Consider the following 15,228-nt stretch of genomic DNA (forward strand, 5'->3'; position numbering starts at 1 on the left):
CGACCCAGAAGTGTCTGCCCTGGGCCAAGCATGGTGGAAGGAAGAGGCTTGCAGGCTCCGCTGCTTGGAGAGAAGGCACATCGGCCCCTCCCTCCTCACGGCCTCTGTCAGGCTCTCTCGGCCTAGAGTGAAAGCGAAAGCATTGCAAGACTGCGTCCACCCAGAACCTGTGTCTTTTTGTTTTCACACACAAGTACCCTAAGGCCAGCTGTGGCCCTGAGCTCCGTGGGCCTCAGGTATTTGTGTGGGTTGGAGAGGTGCATGTTAATACTCTACAAAGTCCAGAGGTCCACCTCCCTTTCGGAGAAACCTAGGAGGGGCCTCAGCAGCCAAACCCAGCTGGAGAGGACTGCCTTGAAGCAACATGCTTTGCGGGGGAAATGGGAGACATTTCCCTCTTGGGAAGAAGCCAGGTCCAGGGTCACCACATACAGCTGCACAGGCTGTGCACTGCACAATTCTTGGAGTACCTGTCATAGAGACTATGAATGTGACAGACATCTCCTGGTGTGTGTCCAGGGACCGAAAGGTCCAGCACACACAGCCTGCCTCCTTCTCCTCCTTGGTGGAAAAGGAGCGCTTCAGACCCACCCCGTTACTCCAAGCAGTCTCTGCTGGGCAGGGATGGGTGGGGCTGGCAGGGGTTGAGTGCCAAGGAACCCTACATAAACCTTAAAGTGGCCGTGTTTCCAGAACCCTCTGCAAACAGCAGGGAGGGGGACATGGTGGTGAAGGAAGCTCTCAGCTGAGACACAGTTCTCTTCTACTGTCTTCAGAAAGCAGCAGCAGGGCTTCTGTGACTTCAGACTTGGAAAACAAAACCCTTTCCATTTGTTCTGGCTGGAGGCCCATGAGTGAGCATCTCCCTCTGACTACTCCCCTTGGAGCCCTCCCTCTTCCAAACCCGCAGCCCCAGGGAAGAGCAGGCATGGGACTCTTCTAAGGCCCAAGAGATAGAAGAAACTGGGAGGAGACCCCTTTATAGCTGTTGCGTCCCCTGACAGACTCCTGGAACTCCTAAGAGTCTGCTAAGCCCTGCTCTAGCTGTGCTCCAGTCACCCTTAGGAGAGAAGCATTGCTCTCCGCCTGCCTGGCTCCAGACCCCCGACACCAAGGGGCACAGGGTAAGCAGGTACCCACCTGTTGGGAGGATTGGGACAGCCCCTTCCTGATCAACAACATGCCAGGGGATGGGCTGAGTGTCAGCTCAGAAGGGAAGGGACCTGAGACCAACTTTCTTTGCTCCAGGCAGCAACAGAGGATACATGGTGACAGGGATGTTCATTCAGTAGATAGTTGTTTATTTATTTATTGAGTGCTTACCATTATTTATTGAGTACTATTCTAGGAGCTAGGGATATGTCAGTGAACAAAACAGCTCACACTGTACTTGGGGAAAAACAGACAATACACAATAAACATAATAATTAAATTATATGTTATGTTAGGAAGCGGAAAATAGAAAGCACTGTGGAGATTAAAAAGTGAACCAGATGAGGGCACCCTCAAGTTGGGGGTTTATAATATTAAATAATAGGAAAATAGGAGACATCTCCCTCCTGGGAAAGAGCCAGTTTCAGGGTCACCACATACAGTGGCACGGGTTGTGCACTGCACAACTGTGGTGTACCCGTCCCAGAGACTATGATGTGAAGCACATCCCCTAGTGTTGTGTCCAGTGGCTTAGGCTAATTCTAAGGTTAAAACCTGACAAAGGTGGTCAGGGAGGGCCTCAGTGAGGGGCTGCTCCTGAAAGTGACCCAGGCATGTACAGAAGGCATAAGTAAGTATCCCAGCCCCCTGTCAGGACTGCAAAATAACAGCAATAACCAGCATTTGCAAGGCACATTACAGTTCACAAAGCAATCTTTCACCCATATTGTTTTAGTGGGTGAAACCTCCCAGAGAGGAAAGAATGATCCTTCCCTTTCTACAAATAGAGACATTAAGGCTTAGTGAAGTTAAGTGGCTTGCCCAAGGTCGCGAGGCTAGTTAGTGGCCTAGCTTGGAAACCAAATTGGGTATCCTGATTCTAAATCTTTTCAAAATAGTATAGTGAAGATCCTGAGGGTTGGGGAATTCCAGAAAAACCCCAGGGGGCAAGCTTGGGGCTCAGAGTTATAAAAACAAATCAGAAAAATATAAGATTAAAAAAAGAAAGAAAAGAAAATGAAGGAAGGCATTCAATCCCCGGAGGTCCTGAAAGCTTGACTCAGTCAGGATTGTAGGGTTGAGTCAACCCAGCATAGAGGCACCACTTGGTGGCCCTGAGGAAGGGGGTGACGCAGGATGAAAGATGTAGGCTGATTAACCCCACTGCAGCCTTGCCAAGGGACTTGAAGCTTACCGTCAGGGAGAGCTAAGGTCTGCCCTGGTGAAAGGCATCACGTGTCCTTGTAATGACCCTGGAAGCGGGTAAAGGGGGAGTAAGCACATTTCACCATCGGGGATGGAAAATGGCCAGGCTGGAGGCCAGAGTCTGAGACCATTAACTCTCGACCTCAGAGAAGATCCACTTGTTGCTTCTGATTTACAGATATAGAAACTGAGGCCCAGGGAGGACAAGGGACTTTTCCAAGATTTCCTAGCATGAGTTGGTCTCTCATCAGGTCCCAGGTGTGTCGGAGAATAGCCTTGGGTCCGAGGGACTGGAATGAGGAGGAGGGAGGACCTACAGGGGGTTATGTGGCCCAGAGGCGCGAGCAAAGGCACGTGGCAGCATGCTGGAGCCCAGAGCGGAGGAAGGGAGTGGGAGGGAGGCGGCCGCAGCTGGAGCAAGGCTCAGAGGACCCCGGCAAGCCTTCAGACTGGCCCAGAGTCAGGATCTCCTGGGTTCCCAGGGCAGGCCCACCATCTAGCTGCCAACCTTCGTCCTGCCTCAGTTTCCCCATCTATAAGCCCAGATTGTGGGTTGGAGAAGAAAACCCCTTCTGGCAAACGGGGTATCTCACTGATTTGTCATAGTAGGCATGGGGGAGTAGGCAGGTACGGGAAGACATTTCACATTTTTCGGACACCCCACTAACCTCTCTCTGTGCGTTATTTCAGTGAATTCTCGCAACCACCCTCTGAGATGAGCATCAGCTTTCCCACTTCAGAGAACCTGAGTTTCAGTGACGCGAAGCGACTTGCACGACTAGTTTGTGAGGACACGAGGGTTTAAATGCTGCCTCACTCCAAAGCCCAGCGCTTCCCCGGCACACACGCCGGGGTCGCCTCCTTGCACCTGCTGCCCTCTCCCCAGGTACCTCATTTGATTCTAGGTCATCCATCTCCTGGGCAAATGCCTTGCCCTTCTGTCAGGAAGGATGCCTGGGTCCCCCCTGCGGCGGCTCCCGGTGCAGACTGGCAGAGACCACCCCTTGGGGCAGAGTCCCCGCACCCCCTGCAGGAGGCCTGGCAAGGCCTGGGGGTGAGGGGAGGCCGCACTCCCGCAGGAAACCTGCGGCCTCACCCTCCGCCACGGCAGGTTAAAGGTCACACGTTGGGAAGCCCACGAGGGCCCGAGTGGCGACGACGTGGGGCTGAACGATGCCGGGTCCTGCTGGGGAGGCGAGTCCTATGCCACCCACCCGCACCCAGTGGCCCGGCGCCCACCCCCGAGGCCAGGCCTGCGACAGGAGCTGCACTAGTGCCCCTGCCCTTCCTCCCTCTCCCTACTGACAAAGGCCCCCCGAGAGGCCGGCCACTCCCACCTCGGAGCCTTGTCAGCAGAGTGGGGACATTGGGAACCCACTGCAGGGCTTGTGAGAGTAAAGGAGAGACCGCGGGGAGAGGGCCAAGCTGCCCTCAGCCGGGTTGACTCCACTCTACTCTGGGCCCGTCGTGTTCGAGGTGCTGGAGATACATTGGCAAAGAAAACAGATTACAGCCCTGTCCTCCTGGGCCTGACGTTTTACTGAGGTAAGAAATAAATACATAAGTAAAATTCATAAGACGTTAGTGCTATGGAGCAAAATAGTTGGATAGGAGTAGGGAGTGTTTGCGGGTGTGCGGTGTAAAATCAGGTGAGCATAGGTGGGGTTCCCACTGAGAAGAGAAGACCTGGCGGGCGGAAGGAACCAAGCCATGTGTGTATCTGGGAAGAGGGTTTAATGTAGGTTGAATTGGGTCCCCGACCCCCCAAAAGGTTTCTTGATGTCCTAACTGCCAACCTATGAATATGAACTTATTTGGACATAGGGTCTTTGCAGATGTAATTAGTTAGGGTTAGAGGAGATTATACTGGATTAGGGTAGACCCTAAACCTAATGACTGGTGTCCTTATAAAAAGAATACCCCCCCAATACACACACACACACAAACACAAACACACACACATACACACACACAATATGTGACGACAGAGGCAGAGATTAGGGTGATGCAGCTACAAGCCAAGGGACACCAAGGATTTCAGGGAGCCATCAAATGCTAGGGCAGAGGCATAGGACAGACTGTCCCTCGGAGCTTCCAGAAGGAACAATCCTACCAACACTTAAATTTTGGGCTCTGCCCTTCTGAACTGTGAGAGAATACATTTCTGTTGTTTTAAGCCGTTCTGTTTGTGGTCATTCATTATGGCAGCCCTAGGAAAGGAACACAGGGCTCCAGGGAGGGGGGACAGCAAGTACAAAGGCCCTGAGATGGGAGCATCTCTAGCATATCTGAGGAAAAACCAGTTGGCCAGTGTGGCAGAAGCAGAGTGAATGAGGGGAGCGAGTGGTGAGAGCTGATGTTGGAGATGTCAGAAAGATTTTGGGGGCCAGGTCATTCATGTAGGGCCGCCCTTGTGGCAAGCCCTTGATAAGAGGAGCTATTACACTGCAGATGGAGGGTCCCAGCTGGCGTGGGCTGCAGTGTGTGGGTGTGGCTGACCCCCGTGATCTTTGTCCCCTGGTATTATGCCTTTGAATATGTATATAAATGGCAAAAGGAAATCAAGGTTGCAGGTGGAATTACAGTTGCTAATTAGCTGACCTTAAAATAGGGGAGAGTGTCCTGGGTTATCAGGGGGCCCATGTAATCATATAGGCCCTTAAAAGTGGAAGAAGGCAGAAGAGTCAGTGAGAGATTCAGCCGAAGAGGGAGGCAGAGGGCAGAGTTAAAACATGAAGAATTCACCTTCTGTTGCTGGCTTTGAAGAGAGGAAGGTGGCCACAAGCCAAGGTATGTGGGTGGCTTCTAGATGTGATGGCCCTCAAGTGACAGCCAGCAAGGAAGTGAGGCCCTCGGTCCTACAACTGCAAGGAAGTGAATTCTGCCAGCAAACAACCTGAATGAGCAAGAAAACAGATTCTCCCTAGAGCCTCCGGGAACTCAGCCCTGCTGATACCTTGACTTTAGCCTGGTGAGCCCCGTGTTAGATGTTTGACCTATAGAACTGTGGGATAATACATGCGCATTGTTTTAAGCAGCTAAATTTGTGGGGTGTGCAGGGAGGAGGAGATTGAGAAGAAGAGGGAGAGACCGACGGGGACAGTAAAAAGAAGGCTGATGCCAGCTGCCTTCTCAGGGAACCACGATCATGGGGCCCACAGCTTCCCAGACATCTCCCTCCCAGCCCCGCTTGTCCACCGCAACAGTGTCCTCCAGGGCCCTTGTTGTCCCAGCGCTGATTAAGCCCGCTGAGGATGTCCCCAGGGCTCCACCTCTAGGTCCTCCGGTCAGACTAAGGAGTAAACCCAGTGGAGGTCCCTCCCATTCGGAGAATTGTTGTGACACCTCCCTCCCCCGCTCCCCCATAGGGCTGGTGAGACGGTCTTGGTGGAATAGCCAAGCCAGCCAAAAACCACTATTGGTGCTACTGCTGGATCACACCACCCCTGAGACTGGGCCTGGGCTCTAACTTCTCCCCAGAGCAGGTCTGCACACACACACACACACACACACACACACACACACAGGCACCCCAGTTTTCTGTCTGCTTTTTGCCACACAAGTCGTCATGGCAAAGAGAACCAGCCTGCTGATGGCTAACATGTATTGAGCACTAACCCATATCAGGCACCCTACTAAGTGTCCTACTCAAATGGTCTCATTTCATCCTCTCTGCAATCCTACCAGGTGGAGACTATTGACTCAGAGATGTTAGGATATTTTGCAGATGTTAGGATATTTTGCCTGATGTCACACAGCTGGTAAATCCAGACTTGGACTCCAGGATTCTCTGAATCCAAAGCCCAGGCTCAGAACCTCACTCCTCCAGGGGTGGTCCATGGACCAGCAGCATCGGCATCACCGGAGACCATGTTAGAGATGCTCACCCCAGACCTGCCAAATCAGAAGCTGCCTGTTAACACGTTTCCAGGTGACTCGCAGGCCTGTTTCAGTCTGAGAAGCACGGGTGTAAAGCACTGTCTTCCAAGGCCTGCTGGTCCTCGACTGTCATAACCACCTCCTCTCCCAATCTCTCCAGGCCCTTCCCCAGCTGCCTCGCTCTTGCTCCACAGGTGGGGTAGGCTCTCTGCCCAGCCTGGGGAAGAAGCCTGAACCCCGGGCTCGGAGGGAGTCTGCAAGCCCCCGCGGCCAGTCCAGGCTGCAGCTGCACAACATCAATCCACGTCTGGCTCTCTGTAGGGCGTGCTGCCTGCTGCCCGAGACTCTCCTGACCCCTCCCTCTCGTCTTCCTTCTGAGACAAGTCTCTTGGCCTCTGTCTAGTGCTCTCCTGAAGGTGGCCTCTGGCCATCACCAGTCCCTGCAGTGTCTCTCCTCCCTGGACATTTTGCACCGTCCCCCCCCCCCTTGCCAAGAATGCCCTCTGCATTTATGTCACTCCCTTATCTGGACACCAAGGGCCTGTCCAAGTTGCCATCAGGAGAGAGTCCAGCGGCTGCTTGGGAAAGCTGGCCAAGTTCACAGGAAATGTCTGACACCACCAGGCAAGTGGGATTTGGCCTCCCAAAGCAAAACACAGCTGGGCCAACAGTGGGCCGCTCGGACTTTCCCAGATTTCATGGCATTGAGGCGCCAAGGCAGAGAGAGAGAGAGAGAGACATGGAGAGAGAGAGAGAGACTGGGCTGGCCTGAAGGCTGCAGCTCATTAAAAACATCACAGTAGCCCCTGGCCAGGGAGTCTGTGAAGCTCAAAAAGGACAGCCCTGCTGTGGGCCGGAGACCTCACCCCAGGCCTTCATCCTCCCCTGCCTCTTGCACACAGGGGACCTTCGCCGGGGGACGGAAGCTTCAACAGAGCTGGTCCTCCTTCCCTCCCAGCCTCCTCCCCGCCCAGCATCGAGCCTCGTCCATTTCTTCATTCAACTTGTGTTGACTGAGCACCTACAGGGTACCAGGTGAGGTATTAGGTGCCAGGGACACGTTCACGAAAGAGGAGGACACAGTAGTCCCTGCTCTCAGGGAGCTCCCGGTCCAGTGAGCAAATGCACAGACTGTCCCGAGGCAGAGTGAAAAGCGTGACACTGGGGAAGCATGGAGCCTCCCATCCTCCCGCACTCGGAGCACCACTGAGGGTGGTGCCCTTGGTTCCAGGGCAGGGTGAGGGTTCGGGGCCAAATGGGCCCTTGGTTAGGTAAGTCTTCCGTTGGGAGCAAATGACAGAAAGCAATGCAGATCGAGCGCTTCCTGCAAGCTGGGACTGCAGGAGGCACTGTGGGGAAATCCAGTGTGAGACAGAGGCGCTGCCTTCCAGGGCGCAGGCCACACTGTCTGATGGCAGACTCAGGGCGCAGACTCACAGCGATGTGTGTGCCACGTGTGCGCTGCAGGGGGTCAGAGCCTGGCGGATATGAGGGAGGGGGTGCTTTTTGGAGGAAGCAGGACTGGGCCTTGAAAAATAGAAGCGGGATAGGCTGGGAAGATGGGGCAGGGGATGTCAAAAGAGTTCTGACTCAAGGGTACAAGGAACAGGATGACCTGCCAAGCAACCACCCCCAACACTCACTTGTGCACGCACACAGGGGATAAATGCATTATAAAACGAATGAATCCCACAGCCAAAAAAAGAGCTTGCAGGGGGAAAGCCAGGCTGGAAGGACTCTGCTCCCACCCTGCCCCGGGGCTGGCCCTGGAGCTGCCACCTCTGGGGCTCCTCCAAGTGCCTTCACACCAGGCCCACCCACCTTGGACCCAGAGCCGGGACCGATGAGAACAAGGCTCAGGCCCTGCCCAACTGGTCACAGCCAATTCCAGGCAGTTCACCCTGCCCCCGGCATTGTCCACCAGGCCCTTAGCTCTGCACCCCCATCTCTGCCCCAGCATCCTAAGGCCTTGGCTAAAGAGTTTGGCTCTTCTGGTTTTAACTTTGGAGCTCCCAAGGCCTTGGCCCAAGTTCATCTTTCTGTTCTTTCTGCTCCCGGCTGCTCTCGGAAACCACCTGCTTGTTTGGGTGGCCAGGGCCCTGGAAACCCCCTTACCAAGACCTGGTGGAATTACAGTTGCTAATTAGCTGTCTGCCCCGGCCCCCATCGCCCCTCCCCCTTCAGAGTTGCTGGACAACCTTGAGCTCCTTTCCTTTCTCTCCTGAGCTTTCCCCACTGGGGACCTGGCCTCGAGGTCAGCCTCTTCTCCCTGATTCTCCCAGCTTCCTCTGGGAGGGCAAATCCTTTTTTCCCCCCGAGTTCAGCAAGACAAGGTTCAAACATTTCAGAAAGAACTTCCTAAGTAGGAAGCGAATGGAAAAACTAACCTGAAAAACCAAAAGGAAAACACAGCCCCCAGAAATGGACCAGTTTACAAAGTTCAGATTTCCTGTCCTGAGCTAGGAAATGTCTAGCCAGGTTGGCTGGCAAGCAGGCCAGGGAATCCTGCCCATGAACACACCCCTTCCCACTTTTTAATCTTCTCCCTTCCCCTGCATGCTCCAGCTGCCCCTCCGAGGAGAGAGGTTAGCACTGGTGGTGACCGAACTGAAGGGGCTTTTTCGGGCAGAGGAGTCCTTCCTGAATCACAGGGACCGCAGGCAGAGAAGGGGGAGGCGGAGGAGAAACATTTATAGAGTTTACTATGTGCCAGGCACTGTTCTAAGCATTTTCCTCATATTAACTAACTTAACCCTTACAATACCATGATTATGATTATCATCATTTTCCCCAACTTACTGATGAGGAATCAGAGAGATAAGTAACTTGCCCAAGGTCACCCACCTAGGAAGTGGCAACACCAGGATTCGAAACAAGAGAGCCTGGTGCCAGGGATGTGCCCTCCTCAGCTCTCTCCCGGGGCCTGGAGAGTAAAGATTTCCCCTCCCACCTCCACTGTGCACCCTGCCCGAGCCTGTGTCAACCCCTGTACCTGCTCCCCTGCTCGCCGCCCCTCTGGTGGGGTCAGGGGAAGGGGAGGAGAGCAAGATGGGGGAAAGGAGGACTCTCTGGCCTTCTCCACCAGGGTCTTCACCAAACGGGCCGCAGGGAGAAGCCCCTCCAGAGAGGCTGCGCCCCCAGACCGGAGGCCCCACTGAGGAGGGGACTCACCTGGCCAGCGGCCGCTGTGGTGCTGGTGGCCGCGCTCTGGCCGCTGTGGTGCTTTCTCTGGCCACGCTGCTCCTGCGCAGGTTGGGAGACCCCTCGGCTGAGCGTCGGGGTGCCGGCCTGGAGTTCTGGGGGTCGAATTCCTCCTCAGGAATGACCTCTTCACAGCGGGCTCCGCGGAAGCCGGAGCGGCACACGCAGAGCTGGGGCCGGCTGCAGGAGCCCCTGTTCTGGCAGGGCGGCTGGCACACGGCTGGAGAGACAGGGAGAGGGTGAGGGTCGCCTGTCAGCGTTGGACAACCCATCACAGACTGAGTGACCCGTCACACCGGCACCCCCGGCAGAACACCCAACATTGTGCTGTACATATACTCAAGCGCTCCCTTTTTGTTGTCTGTCCAGCTGGGGACCTGGCCTGCTGGTGTGGCTTCCTCTTCTCTCTGCCTTTGTGTGTGCTGCTTCCCCTCCCTGGAGCTGTTTCCCTTTCCTCTCCACTTACCTAAGTCCTACTGTTCCCTCAAGGCCCCCTCCCCATCCCTGATGACCCACCTCCAGCAGCTGCTCCCTCCTCTGAACAACTAGGACGAGTGCTCACCTTGCACAGCGCTCATGCCCTATAGGCCACCGTCAGTGTGACGGGTTTGTTATGTATGTGTCTCAACTCCCGAACTAATATGGTCAGCACCCTCAAGTGCAGCGACTGTTCCTTACAGCTCTTTGCTCCTAGCATATGCCTAACAATGACACAATCAATATTATTTTATTATGGCAGCTACTATCTGTTCGGTGCTACAACATGCGAGGAACTGTGCTCTGCATACACTGTCTCATTTAAGCTTAAAACAATCCTATACAGCAAGTGTGATTATGATTCTCATTTTACAAATAATGACTCTGAAGCTCGGAGCGGTTAAAAGATGTGCCTGAGGTCACCCAGCTAGACAATGGTGGATCGAGGATCCAATCCAGGTCTGTTTGATGGAAAAGCCCAAGCTCTTTCCACCTCACCGCCTCCCAGCAGGGCTGAACCATCTCTAAACCTTGGCCTGCAGCTGATGATGAAGCAAAAGGGATCTGTTGGCTTCAAGTCAGCCACCAAATGCACCCTTGGCCTGGGAAGCTGCACATCCCAGGTTGGCTCTGGTGGTGGAGACCACAGACCCTCAAACCCATCTCTCTCCAAAGCCCATACAGTCAATCTTAGATTGAGGGAGGATGTTTACCAGCTCCTGCATTCATTCAGTGAACATTAACCGAGCACTCACTAGGTGTGAGGCTTGTGGTAAAGAGGATCCCTCTCTCCAGGAGTGTCCTGTTTCACATGGAAGCCAGGACATAGGTCATGTGATAAGTGTCAGCCAGAGCCTCTAACCCAGGCTGAGGTAAGAAGGGAAAGTCAGGGAAGGCTTCCTGGAGGTGGTGATGCTGACCAGAGACAGCAAGGATGAGTAGATTGGGCATCGTGTCAAACAAGGGCAGCCTGTCTACTCAGGGGAGAGTGGGGAAATCATAGGTCTCGCTGCAGGATTCCAACCATGAGCTAGATCCTGAGGCTAGAGCATTTTCCTCAGTGCTTGGGCATCCCTTCCTGGCAGCCCCAGGCCTCCAGGTAAGCAGACTGTGTGAGAGAATTGTAAACCTGAGCACTTCCCCAAACACAAACTGCCACCTTGGCAGGATTTTGGCCTATCACCTGGCTGCCACTCCACCTGCCCAAGCAGAGTCAGCCCCCACCTGACCACCCGCCAGGCCACTGTCACCGCCACCACCAGAGACACGGTCTGCTGGGGCCAGCCCTGTAGCCAAACCAGGGCCAGCGAACACTGGGGAAGCAGGTTTGCCCAGGACAGGTGTCAGCCCTGGTTTATTTTAGGGAGGGAGTAGAAAGGGAGGGCCTGAGTGGTTTCCCATGTGGACCACAGATGCTACATCACTCCCAGCCCCTCAGATCCACACCTCTCTGCCAGCAAAGCCTGGCATGGGTGAGGGGAAGGTCACACAGCCCCTCCCAGTCTCCGTGTCTCTTCTACCTCTGCGTGGGTGGTCCCTGCCCTTAAGACAGCCTTCAAAACCAGTTTAGCTTCTGTCCTTCCCCTCCTGGGCCCCAAGGATGGCCCATCCTTGACTTCAACAGTAAGATCTTTCTCTCTCTAGAAACCCAAGACCCCAAATCCTGCAAGCCGAGCCCATGTCTTCCTGAGACTCGCTTACTTCTGGTTCTGCCTTATTCGCCAATACACCCGCAAACATTTAGTGAGCACCCTCTCTCGGTCAGACTGGGTGCCGGGGGTACAAAGACAACAAGGCTGGTCCCTGGGTGGAGGAAACTCTGCCAGTGGGGGGGTTCTCAGAATCATGGAAGCCCCTTGCCCCCAGGCGGTTAGGTCCTCAATGAGGACAAGGGTTGGCAGACTTTGGTTGGTATGATGAATAGCTCACAGAAAGTGGGTGTTTGGGGGGAAACTATAAAATTGGCATTCACATAGGCGCCATTCTTAGGACAGTTTTTACTGGTCTGCCATGAAACAAGAAAAATAAAAACAGTTTTCTGTGTTTCTTGTAATGCTATTTTTTCCCACTTAAAAAGTGTTTTTTATTTTGAGATTATTATTTTATTACTTTTTTGGTGTTAAAATGTTCTTTTAAAATTAAAGGTGATGGCAAATGGTAGTTTGTTTTTCTAATATCCTCACTTAGCAAAAGGAAAAGCTGGCTACTGTACTTTGGTACCTAAGATGTTTGGGGATATTTACTGGTGCATGAAATCCAAAAGTTTGGAACCCTTTGGGAAGGAGGGGGGCGATAGTGGTCATGTGCCTTTTGTTTAAAGGAAACTGCAGCAAAATATTCCTAAGTCAAATGAGCACAGATTTCAAAACTGAAGTATCAGAAAGGGGATCAGCCATCGCAGAATCGCCCCATGGCAGGGGTATTGCATAAAGCAAGGAAGGAAATGCCGAGGCACCCCGGAGAGGCAATTTCATGCAGTGCTGTGGGAATTTTAAGAGAGAAAATTCCCAACCATGGCAGGCTGGGCAGTCTTCATGTTTTGCTCTTGGAGCCTCATTCCTCCCATTTTCCCACAAGGGCAGAGGTCATGTCTTATACTTGAGAAATCAACACAGGATGGGGTATATGGCTTTAATAAGTCTTCAGTGATTGTTGATTGGTGACAGGTTAGCAAGCATGATGCCACGAGGTCCATGTTTAGCCCTCGAGGACACACCCAGCCCCTCCCTGTCAGGGGCTGGCATCCTCAGAGCCCGAAGGTGACGCTGCTCCCAGCCTCCCTGTGCCCGCTCGCCAATGCCAGCCTTTAGCCATTCATAATTTGGGCTCCACCTGAGCCCTGGCTTCTCCACACTCCCCTGGCACTCTCTTTCTCACTGAGGATTGGACATGTGGAAAGTTTCAGCTTTGGGAGTTCAGCTCTGTGGAGGTAGCAGTATGCCAAAAGAGAGGGGAATAAAAAGAAATCTCCCGAAATTACTTTGAAACAAGAAATAGAAGGCATCGTCCTCCCCAACCCCCCCACTCCTGGCTGTGCCCCTTCTACCGTCACTCTGCTCCAAAACAGTCAAGCAGAGGTTTGCTCAGATTTTCCAAACAAAACCTCTGCCTTTGGGAGGAGACCAAATGCAGAATGGGCAGGCCTGGGGGAGAGTCTGGAAACAGCTCCCACCATGCAGGCTGCTCCTACCATCCACTCAGAGCCCTTGTGACCAGCGACTTGGTAGCAAAAAGAACATGGGGTCGGGAGTCAGAAAGATTTGGTCTGACCCCCGCTCAGCCACATCCCAGCTGCGTGACCTTGGGCGCGTCTCGTCTCACTGAGACGCCTCAACCAGTGCCTCAGCTGTCTCATCCATAAAATGGGTCTGACAATTCCTGCCTCAAAGAGTTGTGTGAGTCTCAACAGAGATCATGGAAGTACTTTGTACTCTCTAAAGCTGTGCTGTCCAATGCTGTCTAATGCTGTAGCCATGAGCTATATATGGCTGTTGAAATGGAAATTGATTAAATAAAATTTAAAATTCAGTTCCTCAGTTGCACTAGACACATTTCAAGGGCTCAAGAGCCACATGTGGCTCATGGCTACCATGTTGGATGGCAAGATATAGAACATTTCCACAGAAAGTTTCCACAGAAAGTTGTATTGGACATCAATGCTAAGTTAAAAAACAAAAAAACAAAAAAACCACACACCTAGTGGCAGAAGCAAGAGGGCTTCTGAACTTCTCTGCCATGACCTTTTTCCCAGGAAAAGGCAATGACAAGGCAGGCCTTGGTTAGAGAGACGCCCCAAGCACTGTGGTGCAGAGGCAGGGCTGCTCTTCAGGTGTTAAATACAACCCGGTCCCCTCTCTACCTCCTTCCACCCCAGCCAGGTAGGGCTTTTGTCATCAGCTCTCTCTCCTGGGATCTAGAGATGCCTTCTCCCTCCGTCAATTCCATTAGGTGAGGCACCGACTTTAGGGTGGGCCCCTTAAGCCTGTGCCCTCCTCCGAGGCCTCCAGTACCAGGCCCTCCTGTCTGGGAGATGAACCTACCTTCCAGATTAGACTCTGGGCCCAGCACCCCCATACCTGAGGCTCAGTTGCTCCTCAGATTAAACCTCCATCTTTCCTAAACTCTGTGTCAGTGGGACACTAAGGACCTCCCCACTGAGTACCTGATCCCTCCCTCAGGATGGGGCCCTGTCCCTTCCACACCCAGAGACCTTTCTAGGCAGGACAGTCACCTACCACCCTCAGTGCTGCCCTTCTCCGGGCCCCCCCTCACCTTAGAACCCTACCTGGAGGCCTCAGTTTGCCCTTGGAATTCACTTAACTGGGGGTCTACCTGTGACCCTGAGCTTTTTCTCCACAGCCTTGACCTTTGGTTTCCACAGAAAGGGGACCCTGATGTCAGAGCTCCCCGAGGCCAGGAAATCCCTCACTGGCCTTCACACACCCTCAGAATCCACCGAGGACTCATCCTCTCCGCACCCAAGCTCTGCCCAGGGGCTGTGTCCCCCAAGCCCCGACCTCAGCCCCGAGCCCCCAGGCTGTGGGAGAAGTCAGGTCCTCAAGGATTCGGCCCATTCCCACCACAGCTGTGCTGGGGTCGCAGCTCAGGATGGCTGGAAACAGCACTGGGGCTCAGGGGCCAGCCAAGCGCCCTGCTCCAAAATAGCAGTTGTGTTCACATAAAAGCCTTTAATGAGAGAAAGATGCCGTTCTTGGCCCCTTGCGCATGCTCTGCAGACGCCGTCTGGCAGGCCGAGAGGGCCTCTACCGTTTGGCGGCCGGAGGGGAGGAAAGAGGGTTGTGAGTCAGACCTTGGCCCCAGCCCCTCAGCATGGACCGCCCTGCTAATTGCATTAACAAACACCGAGATGCTGGGCCAGTTGGGGGCCAGGGGCTGGGGATAGAGAGCAGCCCCAATTCCCACCGGCTCCAGCAGGCATGAGGAGGGGACCACTGGGCAGGGCTCGTGGCCCAGGGCAGAGGCCTGGGTTTGCCTCTAGCTCCTGCCCTAGAGCAGACAAGTCACCTGTCCATCCCCATCACAGCCCTGAGGGCTTTGTCTGGGAGGAGGCAGGGATTTAAAGGCCTCAGTGCCAGAGAGGCTGGGGAGATGAGAGAAGATGGGGTCCTGGAGCAGCCCCCATCAGGGACAAGCCCAGGGACCCAGTCTTTTCCAGGGGAGCAGCTCCAGGGCATGGAAGACAGTTCTGTGGCTGGCATGGAGCCATCCAAGCCCTTCTGCAGCCACACCAGCTCCGTGCCCAGGACCCATGAAGGTTGAGAGGGAAGGAATACACCATTCCCATTTACAACT

The 15,228-nt window shown here is 53.9% G+C and overlaps 1 protein-coding gene across 2 annotated transcripts in view; it reads right to left on the minus strand.

Moving 5' to 3' along the window:
* LTBP2 (latent transforming growth factor beta binding protein 2) overlaps positions 1–15,228 on the minus strand; it is a 98,831-nt gene that overhangs the window by 70,351 nt on the left and 13,252 nt on the right. For both annotated transcript variants that reach the window (XM_061181050.1, XM_061181051.1), the window contains exon 3: positions 9,409–9,658. In XM_061181050.1, coding sequence (XP_061037033.1) covers positions 9,409–9,658 — 250 coding nt within the window. The remainder of the gene's footprint in view (positions 1–9,408; positions 9,659–15,228) is intronic.

Source organism: Eubalaena glacialis, chromosome 2 (genome assembly GCF_028564815.1).
Source record: "Eubalaena glacialis isolate mEubGla1 chromosome 2, mEubGla1.1.hap2.+ XY, whole genome shotgun sequence".
Classification (NCBI taxonomy): Eukaryota; Metazoa; Chordata; class Mammalia; order Artiodactyla; family Balaenidae; genus Eubalaena; species Eubalaena glacialis.